The sequence below is a fragment of the Alosa alosa genome, chromosome 3 (assembly GCF_017589495.1).
Source record: "Alosa alosa isolate M-15738 ecotype Scorff River chromosome 3, AALO_Geno_1.1, whole genome shotgun sequence".
Lineage (NCBI taxonomy): Eukaryota > Metazoa > Chordata > Actinopteri > Clupeiformes > Clupeidae > Alosa > Alosa alosa.
This window is the reverse complement of record NC_063191.1, coordinates 23230822-23256029: the sequence shown is the minus strand read 5'-3', so window position 1 is coordinate 23256029 and position 25208 is coordinate 23230822. Positions and strand designations below refer to the sequence as shown.

General features: G+C 44.4%; 1 protein-coding gene across 1 annotated transcript; it reads right to left on the bottom strand.

The window, feature by feature from the left end:
* Positions 1 to 24998, bottom strand: map3k20a (mitogen-activated protein kinase kinase kinase 20a). The gene is made up of 20 exons (XM_048239376.1): positions 24851 to 24998; positions 21790 to 22000; positions 20922 to 21009; positions 17974 to 18075; positions 17698 to 17763; positions 17486 to 17514; positions 17205 to 17342; positions 15868 to 15963; positions 15463 to 15537; positions 14871 to 14977; positions 12046 to 12181; positions 6030 to 6074; positions 5894 to 5924; positions 5645 to 5784; positions 5430 to 5492; positions 5246 to 5341; positions 2379 to 2495; positions 2108 to 2182; positions 1801 to 1951; positions 1 to 1455 (listed from the first exon to the last, which is right to left on the bottom strand). Exons 2-20 carry the CDS (start codon positions 21946 to 21948, stop codon positions 752 to 754), a joined length of 2418 nt encoding a protein of 805 aa, XP_048095333.1. The 5' UTR covers positions 21949 to 22000; positions 24851 to 24998; the 3' UTR covers positions 1 to 751.
* Positions 24999 to 25208: the final 210 nt, after the last annotated feature.

Below are 25208 nucleotides of genomic sequence, written 5' to 3'. Positions count from 1 at the left end.
TGGGATTTTTATTGTTTATATTTGTATATGGACATTGAAAACACTTACAATTTTTTTTTTATTTCAGTGCACAATTATACATGTTGTGGTACGATTTCATTACATGTTTGGCCCTTTCGGTGGCGCCAAATTATCCTCGATAAATCTGCATAACAAACGACCCAGTAAATCTTTAACTCTGATCGACCTACATAACTAAAATATAAATAGCCTATTACATATTTCTTCATGAAATGCCCACCAAATGTGTCCAGAGAAAATCATTTTAAAATAATCATGTATAAAACGTCTGAATAAAATGAAGTTTGACAATGAAAAATATATCTACTAATTTTGATCTGGAAAAATAGGCCAGTATCCAATGCTGATCTTTTTCAGTGTCATATTAATCGCCTATGACTTAAAAGGATACATTTTTGAAAACATGACTATATTTAAAAAGGCAGAAAACATAATCAACAATTTAATTGATCACATATTAAAAGTCAGTCTTACAATGTACAAATGAACCTTCAATTTCCTGCGTTGATTGTAGCTATAAAGACCTGAGACATGGTTTCTAGAAAGTTTGTGTTTACAAATTAGCCATATGTAGCCAAAAGTTGACTTTGACACTGAATTATCTTCAGTTCAAAATAGCTGTTCACAACATTTTATCCCTATTCATATTGTTGGATGAATACTGAACAATGGCTTTCAAGTTTCTGTACAGTAGCCTTTGTTGATGCTGGTGAGGTAAACTTAGTTATTGTCAGTTCCGTCCACGCCCACCACCTCGGCCTCTCCTCCCTCCTCTGCCCCTGAATGGCTTACTTTCCAGCTGCCTCTGAGGCTTTTTCTGACGCTCCACTTTAATCCAACCCCCATCATTGGCCTTAACCTCTGGCTCCTCCTTTGGGTTGTTCGTTGGGGACATGCCAGGTATCATCCTTGGGATCTGACAGATTGCTCCAACACTAGAATTAGACCGTGGCCTCCATCCATGCTGAGCATTTCTTGATGCCTTGAGTTCAGGGGTGATGGATGACTTCTTGGGTCCAGGGGAGGTGGGTGACTTCCTTACATCTCGGCCCGACACGGGAATGAACGATGTGCCAAAATATGAATTTCTTGGCCTGTGCAGGGCACCAGCACTGAGGGGGCGCTCGCGCTCTGAAGCACTCTCTGACGTGGTGCTGGATGGGCTGCTGCCCTTTGACCCCAGGTGCAGGGTGGAGAGGCGGGACGAGAGGCCTGCTGTTGGAGATGAGCACCGTGAGTCGGACCTCCACGGGGACAGTGGGATGTGGTTGGGCGAGCGCCTCACCGCAGCCGCATACGAGGACTGGTTACCATAGGCAGACAGGAACTGAGGCAGAGTCATGGTGCTGGGGCAAGTAGGGGGAGTGACAACCGCTATCTGCCGGTTCCTTTGCTGCTTCATCCTCAGCCTGTAGATCCATTTAGGATCAACTCCTAGGGGGGGAGTGCAAATGGGTCATGAATTAATCCTACCATTACGCTAATGACAGCATCTGACAATTACAAAGTTATGAAACATTAATAATAGAACAGGAGGATGTGCTGGCTCAGGTCTTTGTCTAAGATACGTCTACTTGCCTGAGATTCTGTGGTGACAGAAGGAGTTTAATACTGTATGTTTTCGGTGACAATGATGAAGACTATTAGGGTCTTTTACCCTAATGCTAAGTGCACACCGAGCCGATTTCAAAAGCGCTAGTTTTGATGTTGACTGACTATTGAATCGACTTAAGTGTGGCCTATGTGTGGCAAACAAAGTTGCGCTGAAAGGCCAATTACCAGAGTCTGACCGGCTCCTTGGGTTCCCCTCTGCTTTCTGCTGCCCTGTCTCGATGACCAGCTCTACGGTTTTGATGAAATCCGTTCCACCCATGGGGCTCCAGCGCACTGCATGGCTGTGTTTGGTACACTTGGGACATCTCACATCATTCTGAGGGCACAAGGGATTAAAATGGGAAGCCATTTTGTAATGTGTTATGGTAACCTACCTTCAGCCTCTCTAAACCTACTTACTGATGCAGAGAGGAAAATGGTAGAACCTCAGAACTATTTGATGTGATTATAAGTGAACATTTAGCCTACTCACCTCATAATTCACAGTGCAGTCAACTATTTGGTTGTCAAAGAGTCCAATAACCCACTTATCCATTACAAATGGTGGCTGCAAAATATGTGATAAACATGGCAAGTCTGAATATGGAATGCAATGTAATGTTTGCCAAAATACTTCCAAAATTATCCCACTATTTTCCAAACTGAAATAGCCAGTATTAACTGAATTACCACAATTTCTAGTAATAACAACCTAGTTCTTGAATTAGCTTTATGGTATTTTGTTCCATGTTTTGACCTCATACCTTGGCCATTTTTAGGACATTCACATCTGATCTGTAAGAATTGAAGGTGACATCCTTGATATACGTCACTGCCACCTCATCTCCATCCAGCTCCATGTACATCTTCCATTTGCAGTCCTGAGGAGACACAAACCCATGAACAAGTGAACACATCACACATCAGTAGTTGTACGTGTTTGACAGCCCTGATGTCCTTCTGGCAGCTCTCTCAGAGTCTGGAGCCAGGATCCGACTCTGTCTCTCTGTCTGGCTGCCCTCAGCTCTGCTAAACCAACAGCACAACCTAGAGGTGGAGCTCAGGTAATGTTGAGCTTGAAGACAGGTTTCTCCTCTAAGGTCCCCAGCATCAGACCAGTGAAGAATTCAGTACAAGACATAAACACAACACATGAACACGTTCTGACGTACTGAATTATCTTGGAATAACGGTTAACGGTTCCTCTTCTCTTTCAATTTCGTCATATTTTGGAAATATAAATTCTATTGTTCAAGTGCATTATATGATTAAAAAAAGGAACAAGCAAGTTGAACTGTTGTGTAAACATGGCAGTATGCTATACTGCACCATCACAGAAGACTCTGTGCAGCTCACATCTGACTCAATGAGCCAAAATGAACACATGAGCTAGAGGGGATTAGAAAAATCTGCCACTCCTTCACCCACCACTGTGCTTGCTGACAAAGCAGTAATGATTGTCTCATTCTCACTAACCACCCGCCCGAGCCACAGGTCATGGCTTAACTACACAGGGACCGTGGAGCGGGCCAATCTATTGTGTGCTGGGATCACAGGGGGAGACATCAGAGGAGAGGTGCTAACACACTCGTCCACCGAGTCGCAGCCCACTCCTGCACGCTCCCCCGGGAGTGAGGTCGCGGAGGACGGGGAGGATGGTGGTGGTGATGGTGGTGGGGGGGTTGTTGTCCCTCAAAGCACCCAGCATCAGGCAGCTCCCCCTGGCTTAGAGATGGACTGGCAGCGCGGTGGCCAGTCCTGGCCCATCACACCAAGGGTCCGCGGTCCATCCAGGCCTAATCACTCCAGCAGAAACAATGTCTGGTAATGATGCCCAGGACCGCAGTGCGTCTAATGACAACTCATACATAATTCAGCACCTTTCACTTGGCTGCGCGGTGATATCCTCATTAGCAGGGGACCCTCGGTGCTTGTCAGATGGTGGCCGCACACTCGCAAGGCCCTCATTTTGTCTTTGAGAAGTGCAGCTGCTTCCATGACACCGCCAGCAAAGTGGGACGGGGTAGAAAGAAGAAAAAAAACGATAGAGAGCGGGTTTGTTTTATTTAGTGCAAAAAAACCTTCCAGTTTGTAAAAACAAGGCTGACATGGAACCTGACACCAGGCAGGGGAAAATAATTAGCTCTCATTTTCTCAGCCTCCTGTTTCCTTCTCCCCGCTGTGTTTTCTACCCACTAAACCACCACATGTCAGAAGAAATGGAGGCAATTAGCAGGCTCGTTTCAGCCCCGCCGAACGCACTGAAAGGGGACTATTTATGATGGGACAATGAACAGCTGAAAGATTAAATAACATTTGCCTTTTAAAAAGAAAATGACTTCTGACTAAATGGGCCATTTTTGATTAAATTCAAACAGCAAGTGGAGAAGCAGCCTTTCTCCAGCATTTGAGACTCTAACAAAAGACTGCTAGCATGTGGGGGTGGATGAGATACATCGCTTTAGATTAAAGATTTATTTATCTGTTGCTTTCTATTTGAAAAAAGAGGGGGAGAAATGTCTTCTGAGCGAAAAATGTGCTTAGCGTAACAGTGGTCAATATTTGACAGGGAAAATAATGGGCATCTTTGGTTAAGGAAAGGGCAACTTCAAGAGAAGAAGCATGGCGTTCTTGACACAGCAAAGCGTCCCAATTCAATGGCAATGACAACTTATCACAGTGTGACCATGCGAACAAAAGGAGACGTGTTGGAGAGCTGTTGCATGGATGATATTACAAAATAATGATTGGCAGAAAAACACACCAGCCTTAGGACAATTAATAGAAAAGCCAGCCTAATTATATGTTTCACGTTGAGAGTTTTTCACCAACATTTTAGTTTAAAGTGCAGGGTTACGTCTGGCTTGTAGCTGGGAGCACCTCCATAACCAAAGTGGTTGTTGACAGCCAGGCTGTCTGAATTTTCTGCCTTCATCTCCAGAAAATCAGAAAATAACTCACACGCTTTCATGATGGGTGACAGATAAAACAAGCAGCATATTTCAAAAACAAAAAACATTAAAAGTCGTCGTATCATTTCAGGGTCTGGCTACTTTGTAGGCAGGTCCCAACCATTCCCATGCTTTCAAAACAAGTGCCCCTAACACATTCCATGCACAAGGTCTGTGCATGATAGACTGGTTTGTTATTTTGTGAACTTCTGAACTGTTATATTATGTACAAGGGAACACACAAGTGTTTACATAATGTATCCGAGTGCACCAAGTGTTTATGCAAGAAGATGCATCTGTTTGCATTGTATATAGCATTTCATTTGTGCAGTGTGCATGGTAAATATCTTAATAATTCAACTGTTAATACCAGTTGCTTAATTAGCCCATAACTATTTTGTATAACTTTATAATGCAGATTTATTGTAGTAATATTTAAATAGCTTATTCTGGAAAAGCAAACAAACATCAATTTTCTCTGCTGTGAAGCCAGTTCTGAACCTCATAGTCTTAGTTTTCTGCACAGATATGAAAGGAAATAAAATATCCCTTTGGCAACATCATTCACCTTGATGAAACCAAAGATATGACCTGTACAATCACAAACATCAATTGTTCAACTGTGCAAATAAAGGACATATTGCAAAGTATGTATATTTTCAGCTTAACTGTGCACCTACCGACTGGCTTGTTCCTGCTTTCCAGTGGTAACCAAAGACCAACTCCAGACTGACAATCTTACTCTTTTCCTCCTCTTCCTCCTGGGCCCACTCATCCTTAGGATGGCAAATCACAAACATTATGTAAACAACACATCTGTTGTGTACGTGTCTCTGTTCTTGGAGTGGCAAAAAAACAACTTACCTTAACCAAAGGAGGAAAGTGGAAAAGCCCAAGGTAATCATTAGCCAACTTCTCAATTTCAGTCTAGCAGACAGGGAAAAAAAAACATCACCACAATCAACATCAAACACTTCACTTCTGTGGGGAGAGTTGTGCTCTAATGATCAACAAGAGTTGGCATCGGGTCGGGCAGTGTGTTTGTGTGATGGACTGAACATGGTGAGTGGCATGGCTACCTTGAGGTGGATGATGTGGCCTTTGGACGTGATTCCCATGTCCCTTATGTCCGTCTCGGAGAGCAGCAGCAGTCTCTTCCCTGTGATGTGGTTCTTCTTGAACATGTCGGCATACAGCAGCATTTCACAGCCCCCCTCACCTAGGAGAATAGGGAAGAAACATATTCACACACACACTCACAGTATTTGAAACGCATATTACATTACTCTAAAGCCTAACCAAACATGTAGCTTAGTACAGTAGCTTACCGGCACCAAATATCTGCTCCATCCAGAGGTGCTGTAAGTATAGTAATGAATCAAGTTCAACATATTTGGTATAGATCACTTAGACATTTAGAATACAAAAAGAATAGGAAGCAATGGCATGTCTAATGATACTAACCACATGATCTTCTGTCCAGGCATGTATCTCAAGGTTAGGGAGTAACTGCATGTGGAAAAGAGGAAGAGAGAGAAGGACATAACACCAGGAGCACAGATCTGAGACACATCTTAGGTCATGTCCACCACGTCCACGTGTGCACATCAGCAAATCGGATGAGTGCATTTAGAAATGGCCAACATTCACTGAGACTTCCCATTTAAAACCAAGAGCCAGCCATTAGTATGTGGGTCTAGTGTCCTGTCACATTCCTCACTGCTCATTTTGGTTAAATGGGGCTAAATGCTCGCCAGACAAAATAATAATTTCATTATTATAGCAACGAGGCTGCTGCTGCTGCATGTGGTGACAGGCATGCTTCTACATTTAAAAAAAAAACGGATAGAGGGGGAAGATACCAGAGATGAATATCTAATCTTTTCATTCCCACTGGCTTCACATCTGATATCTCAGCACCAGACGAGAGCCCACTGTCTATCTTGATGGCTGGCATTGAAAAGGGGCGCGTTTCGTAATCAATGCGAGCCTCGTCTGTCTGCTCCACTCTGCAGCGCGACCCTCCAGCCCAGCTGCATGCCATAGCCCGCTCCTCTTGCACGCACACACCCACATAAACACACACACACACACATACGTGCGCGCACACCCCGACGGAAGTAAACAAATTCAAAAAACTCTCTGCAGCTGCCAAAGTTCCATTACATTCCACATGGCTAATTAAAGTGACATAATATTGCATTTCGAGCTGCCATATTGTATTTCACAAATGACTTGCATCGCGTTTTATTAAAAATCTAACGCACAGTGTTGACGATGGGAAACAGATCTGTATGGAGAGTGGGGAGGGAGTTCTGTCGGCGCACATAGCTCAGTAATTGAGATTCCTTTCAGCGCATTGCAGAGCTTTAGCAGTTCCCATCCTTCAGCACCTAGTGACACAAGAGCAGAGCCTGCCTTCAAGCTGAAGGCTTCCAACCTTTCGTGGCCAGAATGTCACACATGCACAAATCAGGAGAGGAGCCTGAGGCCATCCCAGTGGTCTTCACAGTGTTTATCACACAAGTGTTTACTGTAAAATATGTGCACTATGGAGGGGTAAACTTTTGAAAAAGTAAGGAAAAGGCACAACACTGCTGCTTTACAGAGTCACCTACTCTGATAAAGGCCTAGCGGCCAAACGTCAGCACGCCAGCCAATAAAGTGGTGACTGTAAGGCAGCAGTGCTGCACTTTTCTTACTTTTTTCAAAAGTTTAACCCTTAAAAAGCTGCATCTGCAAAAAAAACTGCCAACGTGTGCAGGCCCTTTCTGACATTATGGAGGAGTAGCAACTATCAGTGTGCAGAGGGGGGGTAGAAAATATAAGTACAAACAGGTGTGCAGGACTGCAAGTGAAACAGATCAGGGATCTGTATACTTGATTTGGGAAACAGTGACTTATTTGATTTCATCTGATCAAAAACAGTATGTGGACATTCTCACATTCCCAACTTCATAGGGATTTACATGACTCAACATCTGATCAGGGATGGATTTCGAGTGAGACGGAACACAATATCTCTTAAACAAAGTGTTTATTGAAAATAACTTGTAATAAAGTGACAAAAAAGCTTTTGAATAAATATATGGGTAAGTGAAAAATCTTTTACATAGAAGAATAAACGGAAGGCACTGCAACTTAATATAAGAGTACAAAAGATCATACGAAAGTGGATCGGGTGTCCATTCAGTTATCAGGTGTATCAGATGAAAATACTACAGTTAAATAACAGCGGTAAGAGTCTTTCTCAGGAAAGTTAATAACAGATAATGGTAAAAGACATGGAAAAAACCTGTGTACCACAGTGTTATTACTAAAGCTAAAAAATAAAAAGCAAAAATGTGTGCAACAGAAACAAACAACAGAATAATAACCTCAGCATATACTACTTCACTACCTCACACAAAGTCTTTCTGTAAATCACAGAAAGAATCACACACATAATACTAGGCCTAGTTTCTATATGTTCTCATGATCTTTTGTTTGGCTTGTTCAACTTCTATGACATTAATGCAAAATCTATTGTGAATACAGTGTTTCTCAAATGTACCTTGCATTCCATTGCTGCAGTTGATTCCTTTTAAGAAACAGCTTTTTGGTAGGTACATATAAGCTGCACAAAAGGCAAAAACTACCTACAGCAAACTAAGCAAACTAAAGACAAACAATAATATGGATGGGACATGGGAGTATCTCTAGGGAGACTATTTTGTATCATGCCTTCAAAATAGCATTAATGTTGAAAGTTTAGAAGCATGCTTAATTTGCTTCACTACACCCTTAAGACAGCAAAATGAAATGGCGAGTGATGGAAGATGCTTATCACAAGGGCGTCGACCAAACTTTGGCCTGTGTTAAAACCACTGACAGACACCGAAGGACAGCACAAGACAAGGCAAGCCTTTTTTCTCTGCAAATGTCTAGATAAATACACAAATGACATCTCAAACATAATTTCTCTGGTAGGTCATTAAACCCTTAACAAAACATACATTCGTTTCATTTCAACATTGGTTTAATTTCAACATTGCCCAAATGTGACGGGGAGGAGATGTGACAGTATAGTGCGGTCACAGTAATCCTGTGCTGTTCCCTACTGATGCCTCTCTGAGTGCATTGTGACAAAGTGAGCTAAATCAACCGCCTCCTCACAAAGCACACTGTGATAGTCTCAGCACCAGAACCATGCACTCTTCTGATGGCCATTACAGTGGCAAATGGCTCATAGATGGTCCACAGAGGCTGTCTGACAGCCACGGAGCTCTGCATGTCAATAGGGCATGACACTTTCATGCTCGGTGAATGAAAGATTACAATGGAGGTGGGGGAGGAAAGAGGGGTGGGGGGATATGAGCACACAATCTCGCCAGGCAAGTGGGAAACTTTCTGTAACCGTCGTCGGCGGAAAATCTCTGGGAAATCTCGGCCTGTTGTCCTGGCGAGAGACTCCATCACACCGACCGCTCTCACAGCACAGCACAAATTGGCCAATCTTAATGTCAGCAAAATGTCACTTCATCATAAAAGCATCGCCTCGGCGTCGGAACGCACACACTGCTCTTTCTTCCCAGCATGCCGCTATGCATCCAGTTCATTTGGCAGCAATGACATCCATAAGGGACACGCGGACAGCGGGCGGCTCCAGTTGACACATAGCAACCAACATACGGCACAGCTGATGGCTAAAACGCCCTGCTAAGCCTCCTGACTTTCAATCGTTTATAAAAAAAATAATGACAAAGTCTTCAGATGAGATGAATTTAGAGGGTTTAGACAGGGTGAGTTAGACATCATGAAAAATAACTCAGTGTTCTTTTTTAAGGTGGAATGGACCTCTCCCCACCATATTAATATGAAGCAGTTTTAAGGCTTGCGCGTGTGAACGTGGAACATATAGCCCGACCAATATGGGATTTTAAAGACAGATACCGATTTTTGAGGATATTTCAAAAAACGATAAACGATAAATCGGCCGATATTCATTTTTAACAATGTAAAAATGTGTTCTAATATTTAGCATATTGAAAAGGTGTGATCAAGGTGGGACATTGTATTTAAATAGGCCCAACTATCTGTTATCCTAATGAAAAGCTCTTATACAATAAAATAACTATTATGAATAATAGTGTCAGGTCTTTGTTCTTATCTGTGATCAACACCACTGCCACAATAACTTTCAAGGTATTTTCTTTATGCTTTATGATGGCTTTTTACACACAGTTAACAGCATTAAACAGTGTGTAAAATCATAATCATTTAGAAATACATAAAAAAGATTAGTTGATAGTCATAGTTTGTGTTTAAAAGGGGAAGTGAAAGCTACATGTGTACTATAAAGTAGCAGAAATAGGGTGAGCCCCTACCAGACTCCAACCAACCAGAAGTTGAGTAGAAGTGAGGACAAACTGTCTAAAATGAGGGCACCCCCCTCTGACCCTATATATATATATACAGTATATATATATATATAAGTATAACCGTTTTTATGTTTCACAAATACACCATCAATCAAGTTAGCCTCATCACTCAACCAATGCTAACATTATTTTACTGTTGGATGAAATGTTAAGATGGAAAGACAATACTGGAAATTTAGATGGAGGATCATTATTTGGCTTTGCTTTAGGCCTACTTAATTTAAAAATAATCATCGTCCGATACTACCGATGGAGCGGCAAATAGCTGATATTGGCACACCGATTTATCGGTCAAGCTCTAGAACTCAATGCAAGAACACTGTTTTGACACAGGCCAAAGTGATTGATGTCCTGCACTCCAGTGGCTCCTGTCTGGACCCACCACAGATGTTACTGATGCCATTTTAATCACTGTCGTCTGACCAGCTGAAGTCCCCCAGGCCCACAGCCATGGTGATCTTGCGGCCCTGCCGGACCACGGTGGACCGTGTGGTTGAGTTCTGTTTGGCCTGCATGTTGACCTGCATGCCGGAGTGCAGCACTGGGCCAGCCACGTCCAGCGCAAACATGTCATCGAAGCCCCGCATCATGGACTGGAGGCTCAGCTGGTCAATCTGCCCATTGCTGGACGCAGAGAACTCACACAACATCTCCGAACTTTTCGACTCCTCCGTCTTAGACTCAAAAAATGACTCAGCGCTAATCTTTCTGGCCAGAGGTAGGAATTGCTGAGAGAGGACACAGGGAGGAAGAAAAGAACAGAGGGATGGAAAGACAGACAGACACAGGGACAGAAAGAGAGAAAAGTGGATTAGTGCCAAACCATATCACCCAGGAAGAAAGCACCCACATACAAGACAAAAGAATATTAGAGAACAAGAGACATTTTGAGAAACAAATAGGATAGAAACTAGAAGTAGATAAAAAGACAAGACGGTGAGGTAGTAGTGATAGCAGGGTGAAAGAACACTTAGATTTGGCTACAGTAAATGTATTCAGCATGGCAATCAACAGCCTCCGACACATGCACAGAGAGAGATCCAGTCCAGATATGTTGCTGCATGCAAATGCCATATCTACATTACAAGTGGCGTGATTAATGATTCAGGTCCCTGTGAGACAGAGAGAGTGTTCTGAGGTGTTGGGCTTGAAAATATCAAATCATACACACTCAAATCCTCCACAATGCAAAAAGGACACACAATAATGGCCATAATTAGCCCTTCCTTGCACATGCACTCCCAGCTGGTCTCTTTACGAAAGCTTGGGTACCAAACACATGATGCACACACACACACACACACACACACACACATGCACGCAAAAACACCCTGGTGTACATGTGCAAACTCATTCTCACAATCATGTGCATACACACACACACACAAACACAGAATCCCATCTCAGTGGACTGAAATGCCTTCTTCTGTGATACAGCCAAGCCGACCCTGAATCTGAATGGCTTTTTTCCATCCACGACACAATTCCCATGGTGCACCGCTGGCGGCTCATGCACTCTCTCTCTCTCATATCCAACAATGATGAATGCAACCGTGCCGCCCCCTCCTGCGTGTGCTTATTGTCTCAGTGATCAATGGTGTCCCACCAGGCCATTCCATCTCAAACTTTTCCACACACTCTAGGCTACTGACACACGTGTGACTGGTGCTCGGTGATCATGGGGAGTGTGGGATGACTGGCTATTGACTGCATGCATGGGTGTGTGACATGCATCAGTTTAAAAACATGTATCTATAACCACATGTGTGTGTGCTGTGGGGTTATGTTCTGCACAATGTGTGTGTGTGTGTGTGTGTGTGTGTGTGTGTGTGTGTGTGTGTGTGTGTGTGTGTGTGTGAGTATGTGTGTGTGTGTGGGGGTGTGTGTGTGTGTGTGGGTGTGTGTGTGTGTGTGTGTGTGTGTGTGTGTGTGGGGGTGTGTGTGTGTGTGAGAGGTGTGTGTGTGTGTGTGTGTGTGTGTGTGTGTGTGTGTGTGTGTGTGTGTGTGTGTGTGTGTGTGTGTGTGTGAGAGAGAGTGTGTGTGTGTGTATGTGTGCTCACCGGCGTGTTGGACTGCTCAACCAGCTGCCTCTCCCACAGTTTGAGGCGTCGCTCGCGCTCCTTCAGCTCCTGCTCCTTGGTGCTCAGGTCGCGCTCCAGCCTCTTCAGCCGCTCCAGCGTGGCCTCAATCTCACACCTGCACACACACACACACACAGAGACGCCGCACCATCAGCACCACAGTAGAATACATACGGCCTCACACACACACACACACACACACCCATACACACACACACCCATACACACACACAGAGACACCGCACCATCAGCACCACAGCAGAATACATACGGCACACACACACACACACACACACACACACACACACACACACACACACACACACACACACACACACCCATACACACACACACATACACACACACAGAGACACCGCACCATCAGCACCACAGCAGACTACGAACGGCCACACACACACACACACACACACACACACACACACCCATACACACACACAGAGACACCGCACCATCAGCACCACAGCAGACTACGAACGGCCACACACACACATACACACACACACACACACACACACACACACACAGACAAACACACACACAGACACACACACACACAGACACACACATACAGTACACACACACACACACACACACACACACACACACACACACACACACACACACACACAAACACGTCGGGCCAGAGGGGGATAATCCACAGAAAACTAAACTCTTCCTTTGAGCATTCTGCCCACCATCTGGATTTACTCATTAGCACAGTTCTTGAATGAGAAAACGAAACAGCAGGTGGCTGTGGTGCACATACTGAAAGAAAACAAAAGCAATATGCAAAGGACTACTTTATGTCTTCCAATACATACAAATTGCATCTTACATACTGCATATATTACGCTAAATATCACAACACGGAAAATGTATTGAGTATTGCTGAATGCTTTCCATAAAAGCAAAACACTGAATGTTGTCTGTAAAGCAAGTTATAAACAACTGTGTATAGTTTGCCACACAAGCCTTTCATATAATTCATTATAATACTTTTTTCAATATAATATGTCATGTTTTTATCAGTATGTTGTTTATACTGGTTTTGAATGTGGTCCAACATGTTGGGGTTCAGATTTGTCCACAAGGTGGGGCTGTAAGGGGCCCTCTGCACCAATTTGCTCTCCCACGCAATTATTTATAAAGCGCTGAGTGACGCAGGCTGGACGTCCCAGACCTGATGGCTCCACCCTGTTGCTGCTACAGTAGCCCCCTCCTCTCCTCTCCTCTCCTCTCCTCTCCTCTCCTCCCTCTTGTCTCCCCTGTCCTCCTCTTGTCTCCCCTGCCCTGCTCTCCCCTCCTCCTTTGGCTTTCTAGCCATGCTGCACACTTCAACCATGATTGATCTCCTTGCTTGTCACTTTCCCGGCAAGGGCTCTTGGTATTTCTCATCTGCCCTCGACCCTCCCTCTCTTGCTTGTGTGTGTGTTTTCAGGACAAATAATTCCCTGTCGCCTTTCCTCTCTTCTACTTCCTTCTCTTTGATCACTTCCTCATTCTTGGTCCCACCCCTCAACCCTCCACCCCCCTTCCTCCCTCCTGCTTCAAACAGCTGTGAGGGCCGCTGGGAAAGGAGTTCCCTCCTCATGCTCCCCTGGACCGTTTCCAGCCCCAGTGCCTTAATTTAGACGGCCACCAGAAACTTCAGAGCAGCAGAGTGACCAGGGGCAGTTTCCCAAAAGTCACCTGACTGAGCGCAAGCCAGAGATCAGCTGAAGAGATCATAGAACACCCCAGGGCTGCGACTAATAGACTCTAAGATAACAATACACAGGAATCCCATTCAAACACGGCAATAACAACAACACATCTGGGAAATGTCAGGAAAATATTCCTCGCTATGACAATAAATAAAAATGGGCGAAGGAAAATCATTTTGTTATTAACTATGCTATCTTTGTTGATTTTGAAAGTTGATTTTCCGCTCTGAGAGAGTGATAAATAAGCTGTTATTGCGCTTGCGAGGGAATGCCATGAGACTCATCAGATTAACCACATTTGTCCAAGCCAGCGACCCCAGGTCAGAGGTGGGGCCTGGGTCCGCTGCTAATCACCATGCAGGCCCACTGCCTCCACAGCTGCTGGGCACAGACGCTCGCAGTCCCATGAATCCCAATTAGCCGCAGTGCACTCATGTTCCGAGGCGCGCTGTCCCCCCCCCCCTTCCCTGGACGTCCGCTGGGACCCACGAGGCGCCCACTGCAGAGGCTCCGCCAGCGCTCGGGCATCTGCTGCCCGCTGGCTGCCCTAATGAGGAGGCACGACCGACTTGCGGCCGCCCGACAACACAACAAACACCTGGCTCCTCCAGGTGGACGAGGCCGCGGCAGAGCTCTCTCTGACAGCCCAATAAAACCCCAGTCCATTCAGATTTGAGAACCTGTGAATCCCGGGCAGCACACCTGTCGTCTCCTTTAGAGTTTGCTCATCCACCCGCGGCAGGACTCTGCCAGCCTGAAACGGCTCAGGAACCCATATGCGCTCCCACCCACACACACACAAGTGTCCCACTGTGGGATGGAGCTGAATACAAAACCACCAAGATGGGTGCTTCTCACATCTGGAATCTGGGAGCAGATGGTGTGTCCCTCACCTCCTCCCCCACCTCCACTTTATTAGCTATATACACTTAGCCACATTCTCTGACTCCTCTGTGTAGAGACTAGAGTGGTGCTTCTCAACTCATAGTGACCCCAGCAGGCCTGCGTCTGACCTGCTGCTGCCCAGTGTGTGTGTGTGTGTGTGTGTATGTGTGTGTGTGTGTGTGTGTGTGTGTGTACCTCCACTCTGCCTTGTTGTTGAGGAAGGAGTTGCACTGCTCGGGCAACTGACTGTCGTTCCACATGGCCTCCAGGGTCAGAAGGATGTGCTTGAACGCCGGCCTATCCTGCGTGCACACAAGACCCACCATCAGAGACGGGAGGTGAAGAGCGCTAGTCCATCAGCTTCCGTGACAGCACATCAATTTAGCTCTGACCTTTAACCACAACTCTATGCATGTAAAGGAAGTGGCCGTCTGACATGGCCAACACTGCTATTGCTGCTGAGTGATAGGGAGGCAGTGTATAGCGTTATTAAGACAACAGAGGAAGGAAGCCTGTTAGATCACTACTGTAATGAACATTGGCCAACCAAGCTGAAGTAATCTGCTAAAGATAGACTTCACCCCATACTTGTAATTAAACAACATATTGACGGAGTGAGAATTCTGTTTTGATAGTACATTGCATAAGCCTTTCTCTGGCCATCTGCCATTACTATTTCAGGTTATTTGATCAACAATAGAGCTAAATGAACCAACATGAATAAGCACAGTGGAGCACAGACTTCTGGTGTCAGCGTGTGCTGTCATGCGGCGTTTCCTGCCCGTACCTTTGGGTCAGTGATCCAGCAGTTCCTCATGAGGCGGGCGAAGCTGGCAGGGCAGCAGCTGGGGATGGTTAATCTCTGGAACAGGGCAGACAGAGTTGGGGGGTCACAGGCCAGTAACAGCACCGCAGCAGCAACACAACTTAGCCAACATGTCTGCTGCTGCGTCACGTCACCATGGCACTATTCGCTAAATACAGACAAACAGAACGTTTCTGTTCCCAAACTTAGCTGCATTTAATGGTCTGATAGCTGTGGCAAGACACTTTTTATGAAGTGCCCTTACATTGCATTGCACTCTCAATTCAGGGGAGAGCACTAAAACACTATAAGCACTATAAAATGCTGAGTTTTATGTAAAATATTTCTTGTAGGCCAATCTTGACTGTGCAAGTCATCAATAGTTACTAAGTTACCTCGTTTTTTTTCCACGACCAGCCAGGCCACTTGCAAGCCCTCCAGCCCTTTAAAGGGAATCTCCCGAGTGAGCATCTCCCATAAAACCTTGAAAAGGCACACCAAAAGATTAGATGAAGACTATACAGTCAGTCTGTCCTCTCTCTACTGTTAAAAAAACCTGGTGAGTAGACTGGCTCAGTGACAGTTCTCTATGTAGTCATACTGACTCACTCAGACATTCCCTGCCGTAACAAGTGCAGCCTGGGTGGACACACACACACACACACACACAACCACATACACCAACATCAACCACACACACACACACACACACACACACACACACACACACACACACACACACACACACACACACACACACATTCTTTGCATGCCCTGACACACCTTTAAAGCATACTTGCCAACACTCCCGTTTTTCCCGGGTTTCCTGGGTATTTCAAGGTCATCTCCCGGCGCCCTCCCATTTTGTTATTTCTCCCGGAAAACTCCCGTAATTTACATGACCATCAAACATAATTTTAAAATATGTATTAAATACACCCTACACATACACAATTACTTACTTTCAATTTAAACCTTTTTGTCGTAAAACCTGGCAACCCAAAACCCAAATAGGCAAGCGGGTGCAAACTGTGCAGCCACAGAGTCTTGCAAGCAAGCGGGCTAGTTGAATAGCCTACTTCACAACTAGCTGTTGTCAAATTGTTAGGGAAGAAATTTTGTGATTAACACATCACATAAACTGTTATTGGGTGTTGTTGATACACAAAAGGAAACTTGTGTCCTCGGAAGATAATCTCACAGCAGCTTTGGAGGTGGTGGATACATAACTGGCATGCGTATCTGTTTCGGTAAGGCTAAAAGCAAGCAAAATACAATGCTGCAAAGAGTGTATAAAACATGTTAAATATGCATACACTGATTCTGTGCAAACACCGGAAACCTTTTGGAAAGCTAAATGTTGGCAGGTATGCTTTAAAGGAATCACTTGAGCATACATACACACAAACATCAGGCATACACAGCAGACCATGCAGTGAATACACACCTATATTCATGTGACAAAAACATGTGTATGTGTATGTGTGTTTTTGTGGATTATTTCTTTTTACTGTAATTAGTGTTCATTTAATTAAAACTCCCTGATTTCCATGCTATTTATTGTATAAATAAACAATAAGTAAAAGAAAACAGCTAAGTGTCCTAATGTTTGACACACTGAGATTGAGGCTTTATATGGATGACACATATGAATCATTAGTGGCGATCATAAGAGTTGGGGACCAGTGACCTCCGAGATGACGAGGCAGGTCGTGCAGACTCACCACACCGTAGGAGTATGTGTCACACCTCTCACACACAGGGAGACTCTGGATCACCTCTGGGGCCATCCAAGGAAATGTCCCCACCAGGGACATGTGCGTGGTGTGGGACAAAAACCTGGAGGCGCCGAAGTCACAGATCTGGGATGTGGAGAAAAATAAAAGTGAGGAAACATTACACAGTGCACCATTCATTTCACCAGGCCATAAAATATTAGGTGGTTATACTATATCAGTGGCCAGAAACAGCAAAGGTATTCTACTCGGCTGTAGCCTCAGCTTACCTTAAGTACTTTATCTGGTGACATGACCACTGCAAATAAATACACAAAGTGCAGGTTAGGACCACAAGTCAGTGGGGAGGCAAGACATACACTTTTCCTCTGCAAACCAGGCTCTATTGAATTTTAGTTAGTTCACTAAGTCCAAATAAACATCTGCTGTCTGCACACAAACAGTGACTGTGGTTAGGGTCGCTGTGGCTCTGGAAACTCACCATTCCTGGACTTCAGGTCCCTGTGGATGACTTTCACTGGGGCCTCCGAGTGTAAATAGTGCATTCCTGGGACAGTAAAGAACATTTCGGCTGTCAGACCTCAGCCGTCGGGAAGAGCTTATGAACCCAAACCATGAGTCAGTTTCACAGATGCTGGGATTGTCTCTGATATAGTATATCACAAAGTCTATATAAAACTACTCAGATGAGAGTAAGGAGCCTGGGGTCACACAGAAACAGTGAATGATTGAGTGAAGGGATCAGCTGTGGCCTCACCTTTGGCTATGTCCATCGCCCAGGTCATGATCTGCTTCATGTCAATGGCCTCGCTCTCATCACTAGACAGGAACTCATAAAGAGACCCTCCGCTGGCATACTCTGACAGGAGACATGAAGGACAACACCAACCTCAGAGACAGCTTCTACACAAGACTCATTATGGGTAACAAAATACTTCTTAGTACTAATTTATTAAACAAAAAAAACATGGATCAAACATGAATTCATCTTAGCCCAACGACTTAACTTTGTAACTGAATACATTTTCTTGTTAACCTAAAAGGCACAGGGAAGGTTATGATGAGATAAATGTGCTCTGCTACTGCAGCTCCCCAACAGATGAGCTCATCTATCACTGTGCCCTGAGGAACCCAGTTCCCAAACCCAGTTTAGCAGCCTGTGGAGCGCCTCAGGCTGGAGATACAGACTCTCAGGGCAAACTGCTGTCAGTCAGTCAGACAGACAGATAGGTGAAGTACATGGTCAGAGTCTGACAAGGTATCAGCTATAACACTATAACACACTATAACAGCTCACAAGATCAAAACGGTATGAGCACCAAAGGGCTCTATCTTGGCGATATAAAACTCATTGTTATCACGACGCAAAGCGCATTCCTATCTTACACTCGAATTTTTCGCCATGCGCGTCTCATTTATTGAACAATGCGCTCAGGGGTGTGACAATTAACAACCTAAGGTGTGGTCTGACCGTCTGGCGCATTATCTAAAAATTGCTATCTTACACTATCTAAAAAGCATTACGCCACTGACCAAGAAAAATTTGGTCTATAGCGAAAGGCGCATATGAAGCACAGCTGAAGACTCACTGTCACAAGATGTAAGTAGCAACTCAGGATAAATGCAGGATAAATGTCCTTAGGTTTTTTATTCAGTCATTGAATATTATTGGGGTAAGTGTTGCTTTTTTCAGGCTATGTTTTCGATGGTAACCCATTGTCAGTAGTGAAAGTAATTAACTGTGTATAACTGCTTTGTCGTTGACTATGACACTACGGTGAAGTTAGTTTCACTTTGCCAGTGAGTTCAAATAATAGACGAGTGCAGATGCGTGGGTCTCTGCTAGGTTTTTGTAAAGCATGGTTTAGTGGAATAGATTCCATAGATTCCAAATGCGCCGCTGACTATCAAAATACCGATGCGCTGTTTAAAGTTGCGCTGCTTGCTGTTAAAGGGAATGACAGATGTCATGTTCATTGGTTTAAAGGATGTTACGCCCACAATACACCCATGACTGATTAAGAAACATAAAAACCGCCTTTTTGCGCCAGGCGCCCGACATTTGATAATGTTTGATAACAAAACCATCCCCAATGTAAACTGGACAAACCCCTAAACTATTTGCCAGTGACCATGCGTTTTAGATCGCCGAGATAGGACCCAAAAACTTTTATGACTGAATTCTACTGATACAACTGTCAGTTCACACAAATATGTTATATGACCCTAACCCTACACCTATGTCTTTGCAGTGACTCATATGAGTGTGTGTTTTGTACTTTGCACCCAGTACTGGTACTACAGTGCTGTATAGATGCAACATTTTTCTGCCCACGTGTTTGAAGATGAACAGGACAGGGAAGTATAACGTGCAAGTTAGCTTGACAGACGCACTGACAAGGAATTCAATATAGAACATGCACCTAAACAAGATCGGAAACCAATATAACTAGTTCTGCAATAAGTGCACAAGCATTGGCTGCAAACAGAATAGTTTCCATTTGGACTGCAATCACTGAGAATCCCTGGCATATTTCACCATATGCCATGCTGGTGAACTGCCATGCTCATTTGATTAATGTTCTCTCCAGATAGATATTGTTTGCTAGAAAGAAGAGCCACTGGCCTCTGAGATATGAGAAGACAGGCGAGATTTATAACCCTGCTGATGACTGTGGAAATGTGAGGGTCAGGCGAGTGGTAATAAACTTTTCTCCTTTACCTGGTGCTAATTAGATTTGTGCTTTGATAAATAGAGACGGCCGCTCCATGACGACCTAGGCTGGATCTCTCAGAGCCGCTGTCGCATTGGGGTTGCCAGACTCAACTCAAACCAAAATTGAGTGCAAGAGACTAACATTGTTTTCCTACTGCATCACATGTTAAGGAAAGCCGCATTCTTCAGACCCAGGAGACCAAGCAAAGAGGCCATCAAAGCCACATCTGTTTCCTTCACTGGCTAGCCTCTGATACTCAAATACGGGTTGTTGTTCTCCATGCACTCCTTTTGTTCTGGGCACACACATTATTAATGCTGTAATGTGATCTTGTCCAGGAGCTCTCAACAACACACTGTCTTCATGGCACAGCCTGGGTTGATAATTGGAGAAGAGCGTAGGCCTGTAGCATGGGGCAACCTGCTAGTTAGTCGTAGCCAACTGTGACCCAATGTGCATATCATCAAAGCTGTCTTTGGACACTGTCGAGATAATGGTATTTGCTGTATAACCCTCCCCCCACCCCCCTATCTAATAGGTCACTGTACATTCAGACAAACAGCGGGGGAATTCTATCTATGGCTTCATCAATGAAATTGTTTTGGTTGAAGATTTGCACGTAAACTACAGTGCAAAATAAACATGCAGTACACTATTAGCATAGCAACCCAAAACCATTACACTACATCAGATTTGAGCTATCATGCCAATGTGCTTCTTTTTCCCACTCCTAGTTTGATACACGCTTGATGTGTTGTTGAACTGTAGAGCCTCATTACATGCTGATGAGTCACTGTGACAGCATGTTTAATCATGTTTAGTCATAAATGGTGACCATCCTTTATGTGTATTAATTAAGTTTAGCAAACAAAAAGCATGTGACTATGTATTATACAACCAGTTGCTGAATTTATCATTGACCAGAGATACCACAGCCATGAAAGGGTCTTAGAAAGTCTTTGGACTGAACAAACGAAGATGAATTTACCAGTGACGATGCCATAATTAGGTGATTCAAGAACTGCCCCATAGAACTGAATGATGTTTCTGTGGCTGAGCACACTCAGGATTTCAGCCTAAGCAGGGAAAACAGGAAGAAGTCAGAACTAACGACACACAAAAGTGTACAGAAACAATAAGAAAACATCGGGAGCCAAGTTTAACTAACTTCTAGCATTGTATGTCATTTGCAAAGCAGACTTTTGCTGTACTTTGAACAGTGATAACAATGTCACTACCACCTGGGGATCATAGACTATGTCAGAGTAAAGACAAAGAAAGCTTGGCCTTATAAAACACCCATATACTGTGGCTCATCAGATTTCTTCACAAAAAAAGAAAACTGTACTGCTAAATACAAATATATTCAGGACATCTACGTATAACATTACTGATCTTCTGCACCCTAACATTTCATAAGACATGAACATATCAAAACTTAAATACACTGTAGCCCTTTGAGTTCTCACAGTGCTCTCTCTCTGAACTCACAAAAGGCAGATTTGTCTGAAATGTGTCCTTTTCCCCCCCTCTGCATTCCTAAAACAAGCTGTCGCTTTGAAAGTCATCCCAAGACTCTTGTGACAAACCAGTGGCTTAATTGAGACTAATATGATCTCATTTGGTTCTAATTTCCTCTGAAAGGAAGCAGTACATGGGTGTCTGTGTGCACAAAGAGGAGGCTCCTGGAGTTGAGCTCTCGGCCTCCTTCCACTGAGGGGGAGTATAATGACTGTGACTGATGGGTACAAAAGTCACTACAACCCACTAAATAGGGGGAGCAATTAAAATGATTATCATACTGACAATTAAAAAAACTATATGAAAAGGCAGCAGCAGGCAATTATGACTCCCACCTCGTTTTCGATCTTGAGGAGCTTTTTCACTGCCACCTCTTTGTCCTGCGAGATCCACCTGGCTCGGTAGACGCTGCCGAAACTGCCACCGCCGCAGTTCTCGTAGAAGTGGATGTCATCGAACTTGATTTGCACGAAGGAGGCGCTGAGAGACGACATCTCATAATGACACAGCGGGGAGAAAAACAGCCCCGCCGCACTTCTGGAGGACCTGGGAGAAAACAGAGGGAGAAGAAGTGAGGGAGGGAGAGAGGGAGAGAGGGAGAGTGGTGGGTTGAATTGAGAGAGGTCTCTCTGCAAGCTGCTGAGCCCAGCAGAAACTCCCAATATGTCCCTCACTCCCTTTCTTTTCATCCTCAGGAGCCAGTTCTCCTGTAACACATTACTTACCCTGAGGTGGCACACGCAGCGAGTGCTCAGGAAAGGGACGCTCTGTCTGAATACCTCAGAACAGAGACCCAGCGGCCCAACACTCCTGCTCCCTGACTCACCCTACGTGCTATTGGCTAGACCTGTGTCTTGGCCTTGTGCCTCCCCCTGATGTGTGTCTGTGCTTTACAGACCCTGTGGTTCCTGACCCGACACCTCTGTCACTAGTGACTCACGGCAGACCGTAAGCACTGAGTGGGTCAGGGCCCTCCACCACCTAGTATAGGGCCCATGGCATTCAAGGCATGCAGTGACACAGTGCTGCGACCATGCTTCCATGCTTGCATGCACGTTCACAGCCAGTGACGAGTGTCTGCGGCACAGTGCTGAGCTGTCTCTGCTTACCGTATCAGATTGAAGCCTGGAGTTTTTTAGAGGGGTTGCTGGAGGCCCCATGCGACTGAGTCCAAAATAACTCACAGCACCCTATGACTCGGAGCTGTGCAGTGTGCACCTGTATATATTTACTTCGGTGTCCAATTTTCAAATGGCGAATCAAGATGAGTGAGCGTGCTATGCATATCACATAATAACATAGTCCAGTGCACATCATCAAGTTAGAATGTGTAGAATTAACATGCAATTATCATTTTACGGGCGACACACAAAAGTACGCTTTTGTTTCTACTGTACATAAAAACCTAAATACATTTTATAAAAAAAGAGAGAATCCCCATATTACAGGAAATTGTTGCCCTGTTATTGTCCATGGGTTTCACATTTACTGTGAAGCAATTATGGCTTTTAAGAGGCTGTTACCTGGGCCAGAATGAGGATTGCTATCCAGCTCAGCAGGAAATGCTTCCATTGTCACAGAGGGGAGCCAATGCTTTCCAGTGATTTACAGCTATTCCATCTATATTTAGCCTCCCAACCAACCTGGTCCCTGAAGCTACAGCTCAGTGACTGCTCTCCAAACACCACCTCTTCAAACACCAGGGTTACTGAGGAAGCTAGAAAGCTCCAGTCCTACCAGGCAAACATTACACTGTAGTCCTTTGGCCCTGACATGTAGATATTCATTTGATCGTATGGTTTCCATTTCAGACGGATACTGAAACAGAAACCATGTGTTTGGGTCTGAAATAGCATATCACAGACACTAAAACTACAGTACACTTGGGGTGCTCTCTGTACAAGAATTCCTTGAGGAAAAGGACTAGGCATACTGCTACAATGACAGCGTCAAATATTCCCACCCATCCTAATGGTTTAAACTGCACCTGAATGGCAGTATGGTGCTTCCAGATGTCGTCACTGTACTGAGACTTTGAGACACAAGATACAACTGGAGGGTAAAAAGCAAATACTTTCTCACTTAATTTCCCTATTAATCAGCCGATTTTCGGATTAACAACTTGAAATGGGGATCTGCTACCAGCATGGAAAGAAAACAATGTTTTGACAGTCAACACAATTTCAAACTAAGCGTAGGCTACACTACAAATGCATACCTGTCAACACTCCCGTTTTTCCCGGGTTTCAAGGTCATCTCCCAGCACCCTCCCGTTTTGTTATTTCTCCCGGAAAACTCCCGTAATTTGTATGGCCATCAAACTTCATTTTAAAATCATTGATCCATTCAGGTTGCCAGATTGTGTATGAAATACACCCTACACATACACGATCACTTAGTTTCAATTTCAACCGTTTTGTCATAGGCTAAAACCTGGCAACCCAAAACCCAAATAAGGAAGCGGGTGCCAACTGCGCAGCCTGAGTCTCGTCGTAAGCAAGCGGGCTAGTTGAATGGCCTACTCCAGAACTAGCTGTTGTGAAATTGTTGGGAATTTAATTGATTAACACATCACATAAACTGTTATTGAGTGTTGTTGATACACTGAACTTGTTCCCTCGGAACCAAATCTGACAGCAAGCAGCTTTGGAGTTTTGGAAGTAGGCTGCAGGCAGGCAGCTGGTGGATACATAACTGGCACGCGTAAGGTAATGGTAAGGTAAAAGCAACGACCGAAATGCAGTGTTGAAACACGTGTATGAAACGTATTAAATATGCAAACACAGATCCGGTATAAACACTGACCCCCGAAAAAAAAAATCTCCCGTTTTTGGAAAGCTAAATGTTGACAGGTATGCAAATGTATGGCCTCAAAAATCTCAAGGCTCCAACATTGAGTCACAAGGTTACAGTCCACACGGCATCCGGATGATTGAGGAAGCTAAAGGAAGGTTTGGAAACATCTGATTTACACTCGTAATTCTTCAAAGTAAAGTTGCCACTCATGTGCTGTGACTATGAGGTCCTACATAGCTACTGCAGCGCACCTGTAAGGTTAGACTTGTTCCTATTCGTTGTGCAGTTTGACAGAACTGTAGGCTACTCCACCAGCGTGGGATATCTCAACTTTCCACAACAAATGACCTACGACTCACCTATAAGCATGTTCAGGAAGTGAATATGTACATTAATGTGAATATGTACATTAACTTAGCCTACGTGAAGCAAGTTGATAGACTATTGATACAACTTAAGATAGGCTACATTTGCGTGGTGTGTAGGCTTGCATAGCCAAGCAATTACCATTATGCATAGACATTAGGCTATTATGTAACCACCCCAAAACGATACGCAGATTTCATTTCTAGGATTAAACGATACAAGGGTGATACATACCAACTCGTCTCAGTAGGCTAGCTCTCTATCTCTGTATGTTCGACAGTGCAATGCCCGCTGATCGCAACCATGAAATCTCCCAGCTAATGACCAAACTTTCTCCGGTGCCGGGTAATTTCACGTATTGCTCAACTATTTCTTCCCACACACTGGAGTTGCCAAACAGGACTCATATCAATAACGCCAGCTCATTCTGATGACAACAGCTCCACTCGATGGCTAGAAGTGGCATATCCTTACACTACAGGTTTGGCAGGCCGACCCCTCTGGCTGTCATGACTAATGGCACATCATGTATCACTGAGAACAAGCTTTGTTTCCGATTATTGATTCTAATTACTGGTAATGTTTTGAGTGA